We start from the raw sequence: 21,571 nt of genomic DNA on the forward strand, positions 1-21,571 counted from the left end.
ATGGGAGTCCTAGCGGCGGGATGGTACCAAGGGAATAAAATTATAGTTGTCGCGACTCGCGGCGCAGAGGAGAGTACAGGTGAGTACACTTTTTTGAGATATAGAGCAAGCTTGTACTTTTGACATCTTTGCACTCCACATGTTGCCATTGAGGTGGACGGCAATCGACCCGATACGAAACAAGAAACCGCTTTTACTGCGATATATGGAAGGTGGATATTGCAGATAGACAATTCCTCCATCGTGTTCGGTGCTTGGGAGCAGTCCATCAAATTGAGATCCATCTCAAAAGGCCCTCGGCGGGCCATTCAGAAATTCAAGTGACAACGGCTGATATCCATCTCACCAAGAGACGGCATGCAAATGGTCGAATCGAAACATCCCTGTCAAGACCCGCTGAATGGCTAATTCTGAGAATCCCCAACATCCTCTTCTAAAGTAGCAACGGCACAAATGAATGGTCAGCCCACTTGTAAGAGACCATTTGAGCCATCCTGGAACCCCATCGCTAATGATACACGCTCGAAGAAGAATAGTGGCAATGCCCCCTAACCCGCATGTTCGACAATCTCGCTGACCAGAGTGCCGTTCTTGATCACACTGCGTATCTGCTCAGGGAACGGCACTTCCTTGCTGTCATCTTCGGATTCATCCTTGGGAGGCAACACCGCATTGATGGCACTACATTTGCTGGTGAAAATCTCCGTGCCTAGACTTTGGTTGGACAAGTAGATCTGTGCTCCGTCGACCTGGTCGAGGAGAATGGTCGGTACCACTCCGTCAACCTGAATCTGAATCTTGGGTGCTTTGATCACGTCCAGGCTGGAGACTAGTGAGTCCACCAGTATTGAAAGACCTGTGCAGTTGTCGATAGAAATCGCGTTGGCCTTGCCATTGACCTTGAGGACGCATTTATTGCATTTGGAGATCAGAATGCTGTGATTGAGTTCGGCCGGAATCTCAATGATTTCGCTCTGGAGATTTTCAAAGTTTTCAACAATCCACTTGTTCCCATCCAGTTCCTTCCGACCAGGCTTCTTAGACCTCATGCTGTCGGGTTTCTTATTGGGAACTGGAGACTTGCCACGTCCTGTAACGGACGTCTGGGATGCGGATCGATGTGGCACCGTGGAACTGCCTCGCAGTGCCGGGTTTTTGTGTGTCATTTCTGACTTATCAACCTTCCTCAAGCCTGCCGTGACAGAAGAACCTTGGTTGATCTGGTCGAAGACTGCAGACATATCTCCGCCTTGTGAAGCAGCTCCCGATGGAGGTAGCGGGGGAGCCGGGGGACCATCGTCGTCGAATTTCGGTAGAGGTGGTGGCGGCGGAGGAGGCGGAGGACCCCCAGCAGCTGTTGGTGCACTGGGCGCAGCCCCGCCGGACTGTATTTGCTTCAGGGCCTCGAGAGCATCAATGCCATCCTTGGTATTCCATGTGAGACCGGTGGGGAAATGCTCCTTCACGTATGCGGCAAGGGACCGAAAGACTTTGTAGTAAGCCTGGATGTATTCCACATGCGACTTGTCCCTATCGAACCCTGTCAGCGACGCGGACGGAGCATACTGATCCAGCACCACTTACTTGTCCTTGTACTCTTTCAGAATCTTGTTCCCATCTGCAAGATCCTGTCAGTATCATGGTTCACAGTTCGAGACGTGACACAGTACGGAAACTTGTGCCCGAAGTGTGCTAGGTATGAGAGACAGCTTCCGGACTGGAAAGTCACTTACAATATTGAGCTCCTCCAAGGGTGTCCGTCACGAAATCACCGGGTCTCTTCTCCACGATCCAGCCCAAGGCGACAATACCTTCTGAAACAGCACTGAGATGGGTGAACAAAGGAGAGGGGCGGTTGGCTTCTCGGATTTCGTCCACAGTTGAAGTGTACCGGTGGAGTTCAGTCATCAACTCAGGAGGTTGTGGATCGGGCTTCTTTGCTTTCGCTGCGACGTGGAGGTATGTCCGTTCAGCCTCAAAGGCCGCTTTGACAGCCTTGGCTTGTTCTTCCACGAGACCACCGATCTTCTCGCTAGCTTTGACAAAAGCCACAACATCCTCCTCGATGATCTGATTGAAGGCGTCTACCGATTTAGGCAAGGGTTCTGGAGGGGGCGCTGTCTGCTCCGGGGTGCCAGCAGCGGACGGCGGAGAGAGAGCAGGGATAACTCCATTGTTTGAAGTGGCTCCTGGACCATCTATAGCTGTTGCGATGTCTTCAAGTCGTGAAGTGGCAGCTTCTAGTCTGGGCCAGGCAACGCAGTTAGCATGGGTTAGATCCATTGAGACCCTGACAGCTGGACAGGAGCGAAGCGAAGCTGGGACACAGGAAAGACCACACACCTCTTGATGAGAGTTGTTAGATTGTGCATAGTCCCTTGCGCCGCCATGGTGAAAGAGTGCACTAAATGATTTTATCCAAAGAATAGGTGGTTACGGATCTTACACAGGATGAGTGTCGCGGAGTTGTAATGGAAAGACGCTCCGGCCAAACATTGGTTAGTGAGCCGCAGTTTGCTATGGACGCCTTGCGTCACCGTATGAAATTCCGGTGGAGGATAAAGCGCTATGACGCCACAACACTCTCCGCCTCCACAAGCAACAGGATGGATCACCAGCATCTCACTTGGCCTCAAAAGACCTCCTACCCGCACCAGATCTCTCCACTCAGACAACGGACAGCAGACAGCGGACATAAGCGATGCTGATCCACAGTTATGGGATGGACTCGTTCCATGAGCTAATGTCATGACCAGCTAGGATCACTTCAAGATGAACCAGTGCTCGTTGCTCACAGATTTGCTGAGATAGATTCCGGACTTTGGGGCCTTCGCCTACCTCTTCTACCGAGTACTGCTCTCAAAACCCCCCCCCTTTGATCTCAGCTCCGGCACACGATGTCTGCCGACTCGCAAACGATGATCAGGTGGGAAACCGCACAAGACGGTTTGGACAAGTTGACCAAATCCACCTGTCCAATTCCCGTACCGGGTGAGGATGAAGTGCTTGTCGAAGTTCGTGCAGTGTCTCTGAATTATCGAGATACTGAAGGTACGCTGACTCCAGAACTTTTCGCCTTCTGACCGCACCGGTGGAGAGGCACTCGCTCACCTTATCGTGTAGTGGCCATGGGCCTTTATACTCACCATAAAGCCGTTGGGGCGAGCCCAAAAGTCGTACCCTGCTCAGATATGTGCGGTATTGTGGTTGGGATCGGGAATTCCAAGCATGGCATATGGAACATCGGAGACCGTGTCCTGTCCATTTTCTGCCAGACACATCTCACCGGCCAGATCAAAGAGAAGGACATGGCCTTTGGTCTTGGGCTGCCTCTTGACGGTGTACTCCAGCAATATAGAGTCTTTCCAGCGACGGGCTTGGTCAAAGCCCCTGATTACCTCAATGATGAGGAAGCATCCACTCTCCCTATTGCAGCAGTCACAGCATGGATGTCTATCAATGAAATGAGACCCATCAATCATCCAGGTGGGCACGGAGAAACAATTCTACTGCAAGGGACCGGTGGAGTTTCCATAAGTGGCCTACAAATAGCACATGCCGCCAGTGCAAAGAGTTGAGTGGCTTCCATCCCCCTTTTCTTCGTATTCTAATCATCTCACAAGCAATTGTAACTTCCTCCTCGGATGCCAAACTTGCTCGGGCCAAGGCATTGGGAGCGACATTCACGATCAACTATCGCAAGGATCCAGACTGGCAGAATACCGTGATGGACTTGACCGAGAACGAGGGTGCCGACATCATATTTGAGACGGGAGGCGCACATACTCTAAGGAAATCATTCGACTGTGTTGCATTTGGGGGTCTCATCGATTGCATTGGTTATCTAAGTGGGAAGCAAGACGAACCTACCGATCGCACCAATACCAACGTCCTTGCGTTGCGGCGCAATGTCACGCTGAAAGGAATCCTCAACGGGCCCAAGGACAGGTTTGAAGAAATGATGCGCTTCTATGATGCGAAGAAGATCAGACCTGTGGTCGACAAAAGTTTCCCCTTTGACGAAGCCAAAGAAGCCTTCCAGTATCTATTTGGAGGGGGACACTTTGGCAAGGTTGTTATACGGGTAAGTCCTTGAATGTGCTGGGGATTGACTCGAGCGCAGACCAAGACATTATATTGTATAGCGCACTTTATAGATTTTGCGAGATTTCGCCTCTTCACGTCTCCTTCTGCAAAATATCCAACTTGTGACTAGCCGATGATGTCTTTCCGCGCCATCCTCAACTGCCTGGGCAAGTTGGGCACGCTGGGATAGGCGATAGGCTGGGGTTTCCAAGCTCTAAGCGGCCCCTCAAACAGTCCCGGACCCGCGGCCGCTTTCAAACTGGCAACCAAAAAGCATCATCATGGTGGCTGGTGGTGGCACCAGTGGGCCACAGGCGGGGCTTGTGAGGCAAACAAAACATGGCACAAGACACCGTTTTATATCCCATTTCCATACCTTCCCATATATCCTTGACCCACGAAGCCCCGTCGCTAAATAATATCTCCGGGATCGCGTATCATGTCAGAACCTTCGAGGGCTGAACGTCCTGGTCCGAACGCTGGCCAATCTTGCCGCGAATGTCGGCGTCGCAAAGGACGTTGCGATGGCAGGATGCCAGTGTGTTCCATCTGTCAACGTTACAATCGACACTGTCTGTATGACAAGCACAGCAGATCATCTTTGACGAGAAAGTCAGTGGCATACATTCTCCCTCGTGCCGCGCATTCCGTCAAGGTAGCTGGGACTGATGCATCCACAGGCACCTGACAGAGGTTGAAGAGCGCCTGGAGAAAGCAGAAGCTCTATTGAGGACATTTTTTACAGAGGCTGAATTGTCGCAAATGCTTGTTCATGGCATCACCAACAAACTGGACGTCCCATCCAAAGCTGCGACCGAATCGTCTTCCCAGGCGACTACATCAGGCTTCCTCCCTTCTCCAGCGCAAGGCTCGGCGCAGCGCCAACAGGAGCGTACAGAGTCTTTCTCGACGATTGGGGCAGGTTCGGATCAGAAAGTCAACCTAAGTCACCTCGAGTCCCCTGCTGATTCAAAAGGCGATGTGGCCGACGACACTCCTTATCCCCTCGAAAACCCCCCAGCAGCTGACGACGATTTTGAATGGGATGAACGGGAATCTTCGTGGAATATTGCGGATTCCGGTGCCGGCCGTTCAGCATTTGGGGATGATGTCGAGTCTGAGATCCCCAAAATCACCGACGGAATGGCCACATTGACTGCTGACGACTCGAATGCTGGCTTTCTCGGATCCGTCTCGGGCTCTGCTCTCTTACGGCTCATTTGGAGGGGTACCGGCACCGGAAACAAGGCAGATACAAAGAGTGAACGACGGGAAAGTCTGGAGCAACTCTTCAGCCATCGCTCGAATGAGTACCCGGCAACCACTACCCCCTGGCTGCGGGCACAGCCTCTGTTCACCCGGGCGGTGGTTGATACACTCATCGATGCCTATTTTGCTCTCTACCACCCAACCTTTCCCATCCTCCATGAAGCTACTTTCCGCGAACAGTACGCGAAGCTCAACAGCCGCACCATGGGAAGCACATGGCACACCCTGGCGAATCTCGTCGCGGCTCTTGGCTCCTTTGTCTCGAGTACTTCCTCGGATGATACCCACGTCACTCTTTTCAACGGCGTGAAAGCGAATTTGTCCATCAACTCGCTAGAGACTGGAAGTCTGAGTCTGGTCCAGGCGTTTGCCATGGCTGCAAATTACCTGCAAAAACGAAACAGACCCAACAGTGGCTACAACTACGGAGGCATTGCGCTGCGGCTCGCCATCTCGCTGGGCCTCCACAAGGAGTTTCGTGGATGGCAGACTGCGCCGTTCAAGAAGGAGATCCGGAGGAGAGTTTGGTGGTCGCTCTGTGTGCTGGATGTCGGCGCAACCGTGACTTATGGCAGACCATTGAACTGGCCACAAGTAGGAGTCGATATCCCGTTTCCGCTGAATATCCACGAGAAGGTCGGTGCTGCCCAACCCCAAGCTTCTTATATACTGACACAGAGAACAGGATCTCCAAATGGACTCTACATCTTGCCCACCCGAGGTCAATGAGGCCACAATCTACACATACGTCCGAACTCAGTCATCCTACCATCTCCACACCATCAGAATCTACAATCGACTCATTTCTAATCCCATTCCTTCTGCCGCTGAGCTGATCTCCCTCGATGATGAGCTCATCGACGGCTGGCTAAGTAGCCTTCCTCCCTATTTCCGCGACGACAACTTACCACTTCCCAACGAGTATCTCCTGGGTCATGCCATCAGCCGCTGGCGCTTCCGAATCATGCGCATCATCATGTACCGCCCGTTCCTGATTCGATCGGCACAAGACGGCTTGGACGGCACGACAGTAGCCGCTGTCCCACCGGCGCAGAACGCCTCTGCTGAAACAATTGCCACCAATCGGTGCTTCAAGGCCGCTGAGGAGTGCATTTCGGCCATTTTCCAGTTTTGGTCATCGGGAACTCACACCAGGCTTGCGGCTTGGTATGTCCTGTAAGTGCCGGTGTTCTGTCTTTCTGCCACGGCTGTGATCCTGTTGCGGGTTTGATGGCTAACATCATTCACTTGGGCAGATATTTCCTGCTCCAAGCGGCGTTGATTCCGATCCACTGTCTGCGACGCAACCCAAATCACCCGGATGCCAGCTCATGGCGGGATCAAGTCCTGACGGCTCTGAGCATAATCAACGCAATGAACGACCTAAACCCAAGCGCTCCAAAGTGTCGTGATATCATTTTCCGACTCTGTGGAGAGAGTCTGGACTACAAACCCCGGCCGCAGTCCCAACAGCCTCGTCCGCCATCCAATGTGCAGACCCAACAAGATACGGGTGCCTCGTGGACAAACTTTCCAAACACGGGAGCCAGCTTCACCACGCCTCCTTTCACCTTTCCGACTACGGATTCTACTGACACGAGCATGAATGCCTGGATGACCGAGATCGACACTGCCATTGACGGGTACGATATCTACTGCGATCGTCTGAGCCACGCGGCCATGGCGGGGATGGGTCATCTCGGCAGTGCCGGCGAAGCTGGACCACCAGGGGGATTTGCGAGCAATGACGGAACACAAATTGGGACGGGGGTTCAAGACTGGGATTGGGGGCTGATGCTGTAATGAAATTTCCCTTGAGCAGGCAACTCATAACGATCACTTGGGATTTGCATTGTCTTGGTCCACCAACCACGTTAGCTTTGACCCCCCAAAAAAGACATCATCTTCGGACCGACATTGTGGTAACTCCATCCATCAGCAGCCTTCCCTCGCTTCAAGTCAACGCTCACAATGGCTGTTATCCACCTCCCCTTGGTGGTGGCTAGGGCTCTAAATCAGGAGATAGCCGCCCTCGGAATGCACGACGGTGCCGGTCTGAAACGAGTTCTTGATGATGCCCAAGTAACTCTCGACGACGTCCTCGACGGAGCCCAACTTCCCCAGCAAGGATGACTTTTTGTACAGGGCGGCGAGCTCCTCCCTCTTCATGCCCTGAGGTATGGTCGAGTAGAGCAGTTCGGTCTCGATGGCGCCGGGACTGACGAGGTTGACGCGGATGGGGGCCAAGTCGACGGCGAGGCCGCGGGCGAGGGGCTCCTTGCCGCCGCTGATGCCGACAAAGGCGCCGAAGCCCGGCCGCGGCTTGTAGATGAGGGCGCCGCTGGTCATGGTGAAGGAGCTGGTCGAGGCCTTGTGGAGGTAGCGGGCGGCGACCTTGGCGAGGAGCACGACGCCGGCCAGCCGCACGGCGCCGGCCTGGCGCATCAGATCCGTCGTGATGGTGTCGAGGCCCAGTTTGCCCGCGAGCTGGAGATCGCCCGCGGTCTCGACGACGTGGTCGAGCGGGCTCGCGCCTTGGTCCGTGGCGAAGTCGAAGAGCGCGACGAGCTGCTTCTCCACGTCGTCGGACGCGACCGTGTTCAGGTCGACCGTGTGGCCGCGCACGTTGGCCGCGTGCTCAGGGTACGAGGTCTTGAGGCTGTCGACGGCGGCGGCGACCTTGTCGGCGGACCGCGAGGCGACCACCACCTTGGCCCCGAATTCCAGACACGCCTCGGCGATGCCGTAGCCGATGCCCGTGGTGCCGCCGACCAGGAGGACCGACTTGCCCTGCAGTTTCGAGAGGTATTTGGAAGGCATATTTGCAGAGTCGCTCGGAGGAGGAATTGAGATTTTCAGCGTCGTCGAATTCGAGTCACAGTGTGCCTGTTGTCCGAGTACCGATATATGGTGCTGTACGCCGATGAGGAGAAGCAGAAGAACAAGAACAAGAACAAGAAGGCGGTTATGTGTACCTCGTATTGAGAATGATATGATACCAACGGAGATGTTTTCGACCAGCAGCAGGAACCAAGCCCTTTATTTTATACTTGTCCTTGGTAGAGATACATATGGACTTATAACCTTCCCTCACTTCCCTCAAAACCAACCAACCAACCAACCAGATCCACCCCGTCATCGTCATCGTCATTTCCATACTCGTTCGCGACACAACCAGAAACCCAAACACCCCCGCCAGGAACGGAGACGGTCTAGCCACCCAGCCACCTACCTCCCTACTACTAAGCAAGTAGTAGCAATGTACAGAAAAGACGAGAGGGGGGGAGCGGAAGATATTTGGTCCGTCGGAGCGGAGAGATACAGACGAGCAAACACTACCTACGATGGTTAGACTTGGGGAGTTTTTTTTTTGGGTTCACTACGAGTGTGTGCCTTGCTCGCTAGATAGGTAGGTTTTGGGTAGATTTGCTTTGTGAATGGACCTTGACTAACCAACTACCTTTGGCATTGGGCATTAAGCATTAGGTGGTTGGTGGTTTGTTCCATGGAGTTAAGGACGACAGGTTTCGAGATGTGTACATAGATGCATATGCACACACGTTCAAAAGTCAAAAGTGGTTGTTTGTTGTTCTTGGGAAAAAGTCCAGGTCCGAATCACGATGTCCGCGGTACGAGGCGAGGTTAGTCTGGCAGGCTAGAGGCTTAGATTGGTGGCTCCCTTGAGGCGAAGGTGGAGGGTCGGAATCTCTATCTCCGGACGAAGGATGGAGGTTCCCCTGGAGGTATGGTGGTATGTCCCGAGTACTGCTTGTACGAAAGTATGGAGGTACCTGCGTACCTACCTCCACAGGTAGAGCACCTCCTGTTGTGTACAAACAAGTGTGTAGGTACTCGGTGCTCAACATGCCGAGTCCCTAAGGCCGCCTGCTACCGTCTGTTGCTCTATATGTACTTTGTCCACCGTGCTGCGTACTGCGTGCGGCGCGAGCGTCGCCTGACCGTCCGTGGCCCGGACGAAACCACTCTGTTTTACTAATCACCCACCCAACCTCCCAGCGCTACACTAGGAACGACAAGGCTGTCACTGCGTTGCATGTCGACGTGGCAGAAGGGCAGACGGCGGGCGGGCGAGCGAGCGGCCTTTCGGTCGATTGGTCGGTCGATCATGCGTACAATGGAGGACTGTTTATGACCTCGCAGGCTCTCTAGGTAGGACGTACATATGTACACAAGGACAGGGACTTCAAACTTCTGCATTCATTTCTAATTCATGTACAATAAGTACATCAAGTGTAAAGGATTCTGGATCGCGAACGGGAGAGATATGCCCGAGGACGAGGAGACGAGTGTACCTTTGTGGAAAGTGGAAAGAGCAGGAGCAAGAGCAAGAGCACCCACCGGTGGACCAGATGGGCTGCATTGTTTTTATCCATTTCATTAATCCTTGTGTTCGATCCGCTGGTCGCATCCTTGTATGCATGCACGCATGCACGATAGACGTGACTGAGTATGAGGGTGTGCCGGAACGAGGAGAACAGGGACAAAATATAGTTTGCTTGCCGCCCAGTACCCAAAACGGTCGCAGTCTCCTCACCAATATCAAGTACAACAATATCGTCAACGTCGTAATCCGCAAAACCAACCACTGAGCAAGTAACAGATCCAAAATGACCTCTCCCCCAAATCCTAAACAGCCAAACTGCTGACACCCAATTCGCCAGTCATCCAACTAGGCATCTTGTCCAAGTCGATATACTCCGGTCCCATCTCCGCAAGCTTCTTCAACCCTAGAAACACATCACTGCCGGAAAATGTCAAAGTGATGTCGCCATCTATCTTTGGTTCTGCTCCTGCGCCAAACGACTCCTCCCCATCGTCCTCAGTCGGTATCGCGTTGCAGAGTTTAATCTGAACACGATCGAGTGGTGCATGATGATCCCCAGACATGTCTCCGAACCGTTTTTCAACGAGTCGACATCTCTCATCTTCGACATTGGTCTCTTCCTTGCCGAGTACGTCGACGGGGCTGTTTTCCGACGCCTTCGTCCCCTCGGCAAAGACAGTGTACGCTCCACCACCCGTTCCTGGCTTTTGGTTACCCCTGAGCTCGCACATCGTTTTCAGAGACTTGGCTACGAGCTTGGTCGTGTCTAGTGCCCATCGACGCTGGGGGCGAGAAAGTGCCTTTGGAATAGCTTCCAGGACGATCCTCTTCATGGCGGCCATGTCCACTTTGGCCGCCATCATCCCATCTTTCGTACCCTTTTGCCCGTTTGATCGTCGGTTCGAGCTCGACGAGGATCCGGATATCGAAATATAGACATAAGGGCAGCTGTCCGGGAGGGCTATATACATGATGCGCCCAGAATCAGTCGCATGCTTGGCCCGGGCTGGGATCCTGGATCGTTTGGGTGCAAAAGCCGAGTTCGGAGTAATGTAGAGCCGCAGGATCGTGAGTCGGTAAGGCGGCGGCATACGATGGAGGTGATAGTGCGCTTTGACCAGGGGTGAGATCTCTGCCTTCAGCGCCGCGAGAAATGCTTCTGGAGAGACTTGAGGATAAGGGGGTTCGGCTTTGTGATGACTCAATTTTCGCTTTTTCTTGGGTGGATGAGAACTATCGTCGCTATCGTCATCATCGTCATCGAGCCCTTTTCGCTGTTCTTCCACTTCTAGTGGTACCAGCCTCAGCGCACTCCATCTCAATGCATGATCATTCTGCTCCAGAGCAGCAAAGTCAATCATGGCATGTTGGTGCAGCGACAGCCCCCTCCGCCAGTCGCCATCGACAATGCGGTCAATAATGTCACGCTTAGCAGCTTTTGCGACATCCTTTCTGAGATTGTCGTACAGTTTGCGCAGTTCTTCAATACTCTCTGCTGGCGTGTGGAGGTAATCCTCTTCATCTGCTTCGAAACCCGTACGATTGCTCTGCAGATAAGGAGCAGAAGTGCGCTTCTCCTCCAGCCATGTCAGAGCAAGTTCAAGGATAGTTTCCTTTGACAGCCGGTTGAGTGAGCGGGCGAGGATGGGTGCCATGGTGTGGTTGAGGGATTTGTTTACATTGGGCTTGAAACGGGAAGAGAGAAAAGCCCAAGGTAAACAGACGAGTCATGACTAAATCACGTGACCCACAAATTGAGTCATGCCTTACCAAAATTCCAGCACGTGGTCGCAGGTGTGCACGGTGTCCCCTCGAGAGGTTCACAGATGAGTATGACAAAGAACTCCCAGTGAGTGTGTTTCCCAGTATCGACCTATCCAACAGAAATGGGCAGGCCACGACTTCCAGATGTGTGCCACATGTGAGCTGTCTCAGCAGTGTCACACGCCAACTGCCTGAGGAACTCCCAAACCCCACACTAGGGCTCTTTAAAGTGCTTGAATACCTAATCACGAGCAGACAAATCCTGGGCAGTCATCCTGCCTGGGTGCTGCCCTCTCCAAGTCTTGGTTATTAATTGACAAGGGCTAGGCAATTACGCGCATTCCCTGTACCAAGTTCCTGCACAGTCAGAAGAAGAGAGAACAGCAAGGACCTTGGCACCAGTTGGGAGAGCTCGCGCTTATCATGAGATGGAATGAGTTAGGCCGACGGTGATGTGCGCCACAGCACCGAGTAAGGCGAGGAACTTCCCAGACACATGAACCTCGACTAATCTTGGAGGTACATGGACCTCTTTCGGTAGGCTGATCCGTCTTATGAGGCGCGACCTTCACCAATTTAGATGAGATCATGAGAAGTTTTTCTACGACACAACGTCCCGACCGCCTCGGAACCTAAGAATGGAGACAAAGCCAATAATGAATCATCCACCACCCCAGCTCCTCGGCAGTTACAAAACGAGGTCGGTTCACCACCGTTGACAATCATTCTCACGATTCGACTTGGGGTGACCTTGAGCTATCGCGAAGAGCTTGGAGGGCTTGAAGCCATTGAGTGATATTATTACCTACTGGAGAGATCTCTCAAAGCGAGCGAATAGATTCGGCAGGTGAAAAACAGGGTCCTTGCGCAAGAGGGGTGGGAGTGGGAGGAACACGAGGAGAAGCAGTGCAATTCCCGAAGCGAGTCCGAGGAAGCCAACCACACAGCGGACGAAACCCACGCCGGGAACCCGCCCCCCATCAGAGCTGCAACGACTCCCACTCCTGTGGCACCCACCAAGTAATCCGTTTGACTGAGAGTTTTCGCGCCCCTCCCTTGCACCCGACCTTTCGCGCACCACCACTACCTCTCCCACGAGAACGCAATTTTCTCTCCCCACTATTGCTCCTCGTCCTTTGATTCTTCCACCTCCTTCCTATGCACACACACACAACGTCTGTTCTGGACCTGGAGGACGACGAATCGAATATTTGGACTGAGCGACGACAGACGACAGCTCCCTAGCTGCACACCGAAGTCGGCGGTCGACGAATTCGCCACACGAAGAAACCGTGTGTCATCGTGCGCCCTGCGTCGACAGCTCCGACGAGCAAATTCCTTCTCAGCCATACACCCCCTACCGAACATTTTATATTTGTACACACCATTGAGCAGGGTATACAAGTCGTAAAATACAGCAGCAGTGGAGGATCATGTCGGGCTATCGCGGCCGTACAGGGCCGAACTTTTCAGAGTATCTGAACAGTCTCAATACTCTGACGTCGCCCTATGAACAAGAGCAGTACCCTACGGAGGAGCTTGACATAAGCCAGGACCTGGCCATGTTTACAAACACCGACTTCACCCATTTTGATATTCCCCCGCTACCTGAAGACGGCACCTTTAACTTCGACCTCGGCGACTCTAAAACCAACTCGAATAGTGTCAAATATGAAGACCTCCTCTCTGGCTCCTCACCCACCCAAAACTATCAATCGTCCAATCTCGAGACATCTGCGGGCGATTCTACGCACTACTACGGCACCTATAATACTCCCATTCAACCTGCACCCGTCCCCGGCTTTAACAACCTTGACTCTCACACATCTCCCAGCGGCTCCACGGTTGCTGGTCAACAGACTAGTCGGAGGAAAGGCGACGGCCTTGATGGAAATGCATTGAGCCCGGAAGAGAAGTCTCGCCTCGCTGCCGAGGAAGATAAGAGGAGGCGGAACACAGCAGCCAGTGCGCGCTTTCGCGTCAAGAAGAAGCAGCGCGAGCAGGCTTTGGAGCGGACGGTCAAGGAAGTCCAGGAGAAGAACGCGAAGTTGGAGGCAAAGGTGAATCAACTGGAGATGGAGAATAAATGGCTCAAAGCTTTAATCACGGAGAAGAACGGGATACAATCCAAGGAAGAGATGGCCGCTGCGTACCAACAGTATCGCAAAGAAAGCGAAGAGCGAGAGATGAAGTTCCAAGAACACACGACGGGGGTAGGCACTGATTAAATCACAACCAAAATAAAAGGAGAGGCTTGATTTGGTGTTTTTATTGAACTTGATACACAAGATTTTATGTGGCTTTTACAGTGCCCATGATACCAGATAAACCAGAATTATTCAGACAAATGAGATATATTCTTGAGACGTGCATGATTGAGAGATGGAGAGATGTTTGTTTATTCCTAGGACTATGTTGTTTTGTAGATGATAATGATAGAAGTTGTATGTCACTGGACAATTCCAAGTGTTGTGTGAGCTGGGCGCCTCCAATTGGGCCTCTGGACACTCTGGATGACAAATTCACGCAGAGATCAGAGATCGCAGCAATCCCAGCAATAATCCCAGAATCGGGGTTAATAGCCGCGCTGGTGACATTTGATATCACCGCCACCACCGCTGCGGTTGCCTTATGCGGCGCCTCATCAACCTGGGACCTGGACAGGCCGTGCTATTGCTTGGGCCTCACACGCGTTGGCAATTTTCCATCATCCAACGAATTACAACACTTGCCTCAGCCACCAACCCAACGCAGATTCACAGATCTCCTTGTTCATTCTAATCCACGCGATTCATCTCCCTTCTCATCCGCCCGCTGCACTCGTCGCCCTCTGCCCATCTCCTTCTCGTCAAACAAAACGAGGGGGCAAGCAACAAACAACTCCTCATCCCGCCCTCGGGTCGTTTTTATCATACCGATACATCGATCGAGCCTCAAATCTTGCGACCCCGCCCCTTACTGGCGCAACACTCGTGCTTTTCCTCGCTCGCTGAGCGCTCTTCCTCCTACAATTCTCTTCCCCCGCCATGTCGGTCACTGTCGCTGAGCTTGACGCGACCGTCAAAGCTTTTCAAGAGGGTCATGGCGATGTCCAAAAGCAGGCTCAACAGAAGCTCAATGAATTCAAGTCCAATCCCGATGCCTGGTTGATGGTCGACAGGATACTGCAAGAGGCTACCTACGTGCCCACCAAATATCTCGGTTTGCAGGTGCTGGATGATGTGGTCAATACTCGATGGAAGGTTCTCCCGCGTGACCAGTGTTTGGGCATCCGCAATTTCGTGGTCAACCAGATCCTCCAGGCTTCCGAAACTGAAGAATCTCTCAAGGCGAACAAGCTCTTTCTCAACAAGCTCGATTTGACACTGGTCACGATCCTGAAGCAAGAATGGCCACAGAACTGGCCCACCTTTATCAACGAGATCATTTCCGCCTGCCACACCGGCATTTCTGTGTGCGAGAACAACATGACTATTCTACGACTGCTATCTGAAGAAGTCTTTGACTTCTCCCAGGATCAGATGACCTCCACCAAGGCGAAGAACCTGAAAACCACCATGTGCGCCGAATTCTCGTCCATCTTTCAACTCTGCAATGACATCCTTACAACAGCCGACTCGGTCAGCCTAGTCAAGGCAACTCTGGAGACATTGCTTCGGTTTCTGAACTGGATTCCCCTCGGCTTCATCTTCGAAACAAAGCTCATCGACACCCTCGTTACCAGGTTCCTCGAAGTGGATCAATTTCGCAACATCACGCTCAAGTGCTTGACGGAAATCGGTGGCTTGCAGTTGGGACAACAATACCAATATGATGACAAGCTCGTCCAGATGTTCACCGAAACCCTCACGGTCGTTGCCAGAACCCTCTCCCTCGACACAGATTTTCGAGAGGCCTATGCCAAAGCCAAGTCTTCAGAGCAAGAATATATCCTCAACCTCGCAATCTTTCTCACCAATTACTTTTCCGCACACCTTCAGACTATTGAGAGATTACCAAATCCTGACTTTCTCCTGCATGGCCACTTTTATCTCATCAAGATCAGTCTGATCGACGACCGCGAAATCTTCAAGATTTGTCTCGAATACTGGAACAAACTAGTCCAAGAGTTGTACGAAGAAATGCAACAACTCCCGATCACTGAGCTCAATCCCTTGGTCAACATGGGTGTTAGTGGGCTCGCTAATGGCGGTGCACCTCATCCGAGCACGTTGGCTAATTATCCACTCCGCAAGCACAAATATGCTCAAGTGTTGTCAAGTCTGAGACAGGTGATGGTGGAAAAGATGGTCCGACCAGAGGAGGTTCTCATCGTGGAAAATGACGAGGGAGAAATTGTGCGTGAATTCGTCAAGGAGAGCGACACTATCCAACTCTACAAGACCACCCGTGAATGTCTGGTATATCTGACGCACTTGGATGTTGTTGATACCGAGCAAATCATGTCTGACAAGCTTCAACGACAAGTTGACGGGTCTGAGTGGTCGTGGAACAACTGCAATACTCTCTGCTGGGCCATTGGTTCGATATCAGGAGCCATGTCTGAAGAGACGGAGAAGCGTTTCTTGGTGACGGTCATCAAAGACTTGCTTGGTTTGACCGAGATGAAGCGTGGCAAAGACAACAAAGCCGTGGTGGCCAGCAACATCATGTATATTGTGGGTCAGTACCCACGTTTTCTGAAGGCGCACTGGAAGTTCTTGAAGACGGTGGTGAACAAACTCTTTGAGTTTATGCACGAAACCCACGAAGGAGTGCAAGACATGGCCTGCGACACGTTCATCAAGATCGCCAACAAATGCAAGCGCCATTTTGTAGCTCTCCAGCCCGGCGAGACGGAGCCCTTCATCGATGAGATTGTGCGTAATATGCGCAGGATCACCTGTGACTTGACTCCTCAGCAAGTTCACACCTTTTATGAAGCTTGTGGCTACATGATCTCTGCCCAAGGTCAGAAGAGCGTCCAAGACCGACTGATCAGCGACCTGATGTCCTATCCCAACCAAGCCTGGGACAGTGTGATTCAGCAAGCGAATGCCAATCCCGCCATCCTCCACGATCCAGAGATCATCAAAGTGGTGGGAAACATCATGAAAACAAATGTCGCAGCATGCTCGTCCATCGGCAGTTATTTCTACTCCCAGATCGGCCGCATTTACCATGATATGCTCAATATGTACCGGGCTTCAAGCCAGCTGATTTCCGATGCTGTCGCGTCTGGAGGTGAGTCAGGCCGGACGTTTGTTTGCGCTTATGCTAATGTGAACCTCAGGCAATGTCCAGACCAAGACTCCAAAGGTCCGAGGCCTGCGCACGATCAAGAAAGAGATTCTGAAGCTAGTCGATATCTATGTACAAAAAGCGGATGACCTGCAAATGGTCAATGATAGCATGGTGCCGCCACTGCTCGATGCCATCTTGCTTGACTATCAACGCAACGTTCCAGATGCTCGGGACGCTGAAGTCCTCAGTGTGACCACCACAATCATCCACAAGTTACATGTACGTTGGACCCCAAAGAGATCTCGGCATTTGGTCAGAGACGCTATGCTTCCTCCCAGGCATCTTACTGACTTGCTACAGAACCTGATGGACGACAAGATTGGTCCAATCATGGACAGCATCTTTGAGTGCACGCTGGAGATGATCAACAAGGACTTCCACGAGTACCCCGAGTTCCGAGTCGAATTTTTCAAGCTGCTACAGGCCATCAATTTGTTCTGCTTCCCAGCCCTGCTCAAACTGGACGGTCGTCAATTCAAGTTTGTCATTGACTCTTGCATGTGGGCGAGCAAACACGATAACCGCGAGGTTGAAAACACTGGCTTGTCCATGTGTTTGGAGCTGATCAACAACATGGCCGAGACAGACCCCCAGACTGCGGGTATTTTCTTCCAGCAGTTCTACATCTCCATACTGCAGGATGTGTTCTTCGTCCTTACCGATTCGGACCACAAAGCAGGTTTCAAATCTCAATGCATGTTGCTGGCACGGATGTTCCAGCTTGTCGAGACCAACAAGATATCGCAGCCACTGTATCAACCTGACCAGGCTGCTCCGGGGACTTCCAACAAGCAGTTTGTTAGCGAATTCACCTCGAACCTGCTGCAACGCGCGTTTCCCAATCTCAAGGAGATCCAAGTACAGCATTTTGTCAATGGGCTCTTCACACTCAATGAGGACGCCACCAAATTCAAGACTCACGTGCGCGACTTCTTGATCTCCCTCAAAGAATTTGCCGGGGACAATGCAGAGCTGTATGCCGAAGAACGCGAACAAGAAAAGAAGATTTTGGCCGAGGCAGAAAGAGAGCGAGCACTCAAGGTCGGCGGTCTCATCAAACCGGCCGATCTGGACCAGGACGATGAGCTGTGACTAGAAGAAGAGTTACGGACGGAATTCGCGATACGCGCAGCAGAACAGCCCGCCGCTGCCGAAGCCTCGGTTGAACACTATGCGATGGAAAGGTCGACACCCGACGAGGACTTTGAGAGTGGATGGGTTTTCTACAAGTGTTGAGGCACTCGTCTCGAAGACGGCTCTCACGATGGAGCAAGGGACGAGCTGTTTGGAACAGGCAGAGATGGATGAGAAAATGCATACCTTGTTTTGCTTGATGTGTGTTATGATACCAAAAAGCATGGTCCTCGGGTCAGTCGGTTAGAGTGTTACTCGCGACACCTCTCTTGGGGATTACCTACTCGGCCCTGGAAACCACCGGCGATTGAAAGGAGGGGGTCAAGACCACCAGAAGCGTCGAATCGAGTACAACCAGAGTTCAGGGGGGAAGAGCAGAGACGGTTTGATCAAGAGCATGAGCTGCTAGATGACTAGACGAGAGCTGAGAAAAGGCCACCCGAATAATACGAAGATTGGAGATTCGAACAGGCCGAATGGCCGTTTGTAGCAACGGAATAGAGTAGTACAATGGGTGTGTAGTAGGACGACAGCCTCCAGCCTTTCCCTCCCTGACCTCTTGGAAGAGCTAAAAAGAGCCGTTGTTCGCAAGGTCCAGGCTCTTCTAGAGCTCCTCGCAAGGACCACGTGAGACGGTGCACGGACTCGATCTAGAGACATGTGGAGTGAGGTCTGCATGACGTTGGAATGCAGTCGGACGCAATTGAATGCAGGTCGTAGGGTAAGGCCCCGAGGCCATGTGGTCAGGCGGGTATTTATGGCGACGATGATAGCGAGCCGGCGTCACGTTGGACAAGGCTAAGCAATGCAGTAATGTAAGGGATGTAGGCAGATGTAGATGTATGGACGGGCCAGGTAGGGCAGCCAGACAGGCAAGCATGCATGTAATGCGGTCAGCTCTGTAGCAGGCCCCTTTGGCTGCATGTCCCGCACGGACAATCATGTACGAGTGAGGTCCGGGTCTCATCTTTGTTACCTACCTGGGTAGTTAGGTACGTAGGACAGTAGGTATACTCGTATACAAGTATGCGATAAGGCGGGCAGGGAGGTCAGCGGTGCGTGAGAAGCCCAACAAAAAGGAACGCAACGCAACGTAACGCGGCGAACCGAGGCGAGTACCGACCGAGTACGAGTACAGTAGTAATACTGGAGATGTGAGAAGTGAGGTGTGCAGGTGGTACCGTAGCAAGCAAGAATAATCAATCAGCCTTCCAGCCAGCCAGCCCGGTCAGCTAGCCAGCTTGGAGGAGGTTGAATGGATGGATGGGAAAAAGCGGGCACTAAGGCAAGCAGATGCACAGAAGCACAATAGCGGGGGGGACGAAAACAAAGGCACGTCACTTGATTGTTTTTTTCGGGACCCTCTCAACTCGTACAACTACTAAGTGTAAGGGTCATCAAGGGGTCTCGTGTGCATCATTACGAGGTCCGGAAAGGACGCACGCACACACAGTAGCGAGTTAGCGAAATTTGTTTATTATTCGGCGTCATCTCGTGCCATTATCCCATTCCCATTCCCATTGCTATTACCGTTACCATCGCCATCGCCCGCCTGTTCGCCTCGCCCCGCGCCCAAGCCCAAGTCCACAACGATCTGCAGCCCCGCGGGCCACGCCAATCTTGCACCTCTTTCCACGCCCAAAAAAACATTCATCCCCTTCTACCGAATACGCGGTACTGGACAATACAAAGACATCATATCATTCCCGCGAAGCAGAATAAAACTCCCTCATCTTCGCCGTTCATTCACTGGTCACTGGTCACCGTTGGCTGAGACAAGTTGATTATTGCGAGGGGTTCTTATAGTCACGTTTCTTCATTATTGTGCTTGAGCCTCCAGCTCATAGATACATACGCTTCTGCTGTTTGTGTGCATGCGCTCGGCGCGCCACGCCACTCCACCACAACCTCTGACGAGCCGCAATTTCAGCCCGCTACTTACTACCTCACAACTTCAAATTACCAAAACATCTCCTGTTGTTTAGACCCTGGGTATCAAAAGTCCCTCATTATCTACGATCTTACCTTTCGTCGTACCTACGATCGAGTCGAGACCGCATTTTTGTCTCACACAGACAAAGAGAAAAACGACCGACCGACACTATAGTCCCTGCGCGAATTCTCGGGTTCACCATGTCTTCGTCCACAGCCCCGTCGGGTCAACCATCAGTCATGAATACGTCCCATCATCCATCCAGACCAATCGGTGCCAGACATATAGGCCCATCCTTGCTCGCAGCTTCGCCGTCGCGGCGCGTCACGTCAGGTTCGGCAACCCAGACTGTCACTCCGGTCGATTCCGCCTCGTCACGATCAGTCTCGCCCGAACCGCTCATCCTGCGTCTCCGTGGGGCACATGATGCCACCGCTGCCGGGTCCGGCACAAACACGAGTCGAGGGCGCCGCAGACAGATCACTTGGGCAGAAGACGTGGTGGACAACGAAGGGTTGGGCAGAAAATCAAGCAAAGTGTGCTGCATTTACCACAAACCCCGGGAATTTGGCGAGAGTTCCAGTGAAGACGACAGCTCGAGTGATTCCTCGAGTGATAGTGACAGCGATGCGGGTGGTAGTGACAGTCCCGACGACGGCGGTGCGAGGATGAGCGGGAATCGGAAAGGGCAAAAACACGACCGTCCTCGTGACCACCATAATCATAACGACGGTTGTGATCATGGGAAGGGCAAGGGGAGGAGAAAACCTAGCCCTAATGCTTATGAGAGGATGCCCAGGTATCACACGAAGAATGATGCAGGGACGAGATGAGCATTATGATGTCCGTCTAGGCGTTAAGATCATTTGTCTTGTTAGCAAGACGGGCAAATATGAACCTGCTGTTATGTGGTCTGTGGTGTCATGGCCAAGGAATTGAGTTTATCGCGTTCCCAGCGGAGACGTTGAATGAAGGACTCGGCCTCTTTGCATGGCGTTCGTTTATTATACATCTTGGGGGAAAGGTATTGAAAATGGGACCTCTGAAGCCTCGCAGTCGGCGGCATTCCCACTTTTATCACAGGGTTTCATTTCTTCACGATTTATCCTATTGATTGCTGATTGGTTTTCGTTCAGCGATCTTCGTCTGATCCCTCAACACCTGCCTAGGTAGGTATATTCCTGCTGATCAGTGCAGATCTTTTGTGCTCGTACATATGTACTTGATACCACCCAGAACTTCTGGTGAGCTGGCACTGGATAGAACTGCCACTTTTTCGTCCCAAATGGGTATTGTCCGAACCCTCTGTTCGTCATCGCTGGATACTTTGAGGAAGTGGGCAATGGACATGACGAAAAGAGGAGACAGGAGATTTGCTCGTAGGTACTGTAGATTGCAACCAACGTGGGATGGAAGGTCAGGAACCCCAGTACATACAGTCGGTGACGCCGAGATGAATGCTACCCGCACGGCATACGTATGTCTGTGTGTGTGTGCCTGGCTCATGGGCAATCGTTCGTCTCATCTCAAGTTGTTGAGTACCATCCCACGAATACCTACGAGACCTTTGTTGCGATCTACTTATGAAGGACTCGTCACTCGGATATACAGTGCGTGGAATTAAAGGTCCATGGCCGTTGGAGCCACTGGTTCCTTGGCCTACTTCTACTCGTTACAAGAGAGCACGATACAATCGAAGTGCAGATTGTAGCCCCTAGTATAATACTTCCCCAGCACCACGGCGCCCTTGAGAGGAA

At 52.3% G+C, this 21,571-nt stretch overlaps 7 protein-coding genes across 7 annotated transcripts; 4 read left to right on the forward strand and 3 right to left on the reverse strand.

Moving 5' to 3' along the window:
• Positions 1-548: 548 nt before the first annotated feature.
• AYO20_01562 (hypothetical protein) lies at positions 549-2,390 on the reverse strand (the record flags this gene model as incomplete). The annotated part of the gene is made up of 4 exons (XM_022639868.1): positions 549-1,530; positions 1,585-1,618; positions 1,734-2,245; positions 2,344-2,390. The coding sequence occupies 4 exons, from the start codon at positions 2,388-2,390 to the stop codon at positions 549-551; spliced, it is 1,575 nt and encodes a 524-aa protein (XP_022504256.1).
• Positions 2,391-2,897: 507 nt separating this feature from the next.
• On the forward strand, positions 2,898-7,158 carry AYO20_01563 (hypothetical protein; the record flags this gene model as incomplete). Its single annotated transcript, XM_022639869.1, has 7 exons — positions 2,898-3,051; positions 3,124-3,486; positions 3,624-4,084; positions 4,533-4,624; positions 4,767-5,991; positions 6,041-6,531; positions 6,612-7,158. The coding sequence occupies 7 exons, from the start codon at positions 2,898-2,900 to the stop codon at positions 7,156-7,158; spliced, it is 3,333 nt and encodes a 1,110-aa protein (XP_022504257.1).
• A 207-nt stretch (positions 7,159-7,365) lies between these two features.
• AYO20_01564 (hypothetical protein) lies at positions 7,366-8,175 on the reverse strand (the record flags this gene model as incomplete). The annotated part of the gene is made up of 1 exon (XM_022639870.1): positions 7,366-8,175. One exon carries the CDS (start codon positions 8,173-8,175, stop codon positions 7,366-7,368), a length of 810 nt encoding a protein of 269 aa, XP_022504258.1.
• Positions 8,176-10,002: 1,827 nt separating this feature from the next.
• On the reverse strand, positions 10,003-11,355 carry AYO20_01565 (hypothetical protein; the record flags this gene model as incomplete). Its single annotated transcript, XM_022639871.1, has 1 exon — positions 10,003-11,355. One exon carries the CDS (start codon positions 11,353-11,355, stop codon positions 10,003-10,005), a length of 1,353 nt encoding a protein of 450 aa, XP_022504259.1.
• Positions 11,356-12,897: 1,542 nt separating this feature from the next.
• AYO20_01566 (hypothetical protein) lies at positions 12,898-13,692 on the forward strand (the record flags this gene model as incomplete). The annotated part of the gene is made up of 1 exon (XM_022639872.1): positions 12,898-13,692. The coding sequence occupies one exon, from the start codon at positions 12,898-12,900 to the stop codon at positions 13,690-13,692; it is 795 nt and encodes a 264-aa protein (XP_022504260.1).
• Positions 13,693-14,490: 798 nt separating this feature from the next.
• On the forward strand, positions 14,491-17,839 carry AYO20_01567 (hypothetical protein; the record flags this gene model as incomplete). Its single annotated transcript, XM_022639873.1, has 3 exons — positions 14,491-16,687; positions 16,737-16,966; positions 17,048-17,839. The coding sequence occupies 3 exons, from the start codon at positions 14,491-14,493 to the stop codon at positions 17,837-17,839; spliced, it is 3,219 nt and encodes a 1,072-aa protein (XP_022504261.1).
• A 2,175-nt stretch (positions 17,840-20,014) lies between these two features.
• On the forward strand, positions 20,015-20,647 carry AYO20_01568 (hypothetical protein; the record flags this gene model as incomplete). The annotated part of the gene is made up of 1 exon (XM_022639874.1): positions 20,015-20,647. The coding sequence occupies one exon, from the start codon at positions 20,015-20,017 to the stop codon at positions 20,645-20,647; it is 633 nt and encodes a 210-aa protein (XP_022504262.1).
• Between the last annotated feature and the right edge of the window lie 924 nt (positions 20,648-21,571).

Source organism: Fonsecaea nubica, assembly GCF_001646965.1.
Source record: "Fonsecaea nubica strain CBS 269.64 chromosome Unknown Scaff6, whole genome shotgun sequence".
NCBI lineage: Eukaryota > Fungi > Ascomycota > Eurotiomycetes > Chaetothyriales > Herpotrichiellaceae > Fonsecaea > Fonsecaea nubica.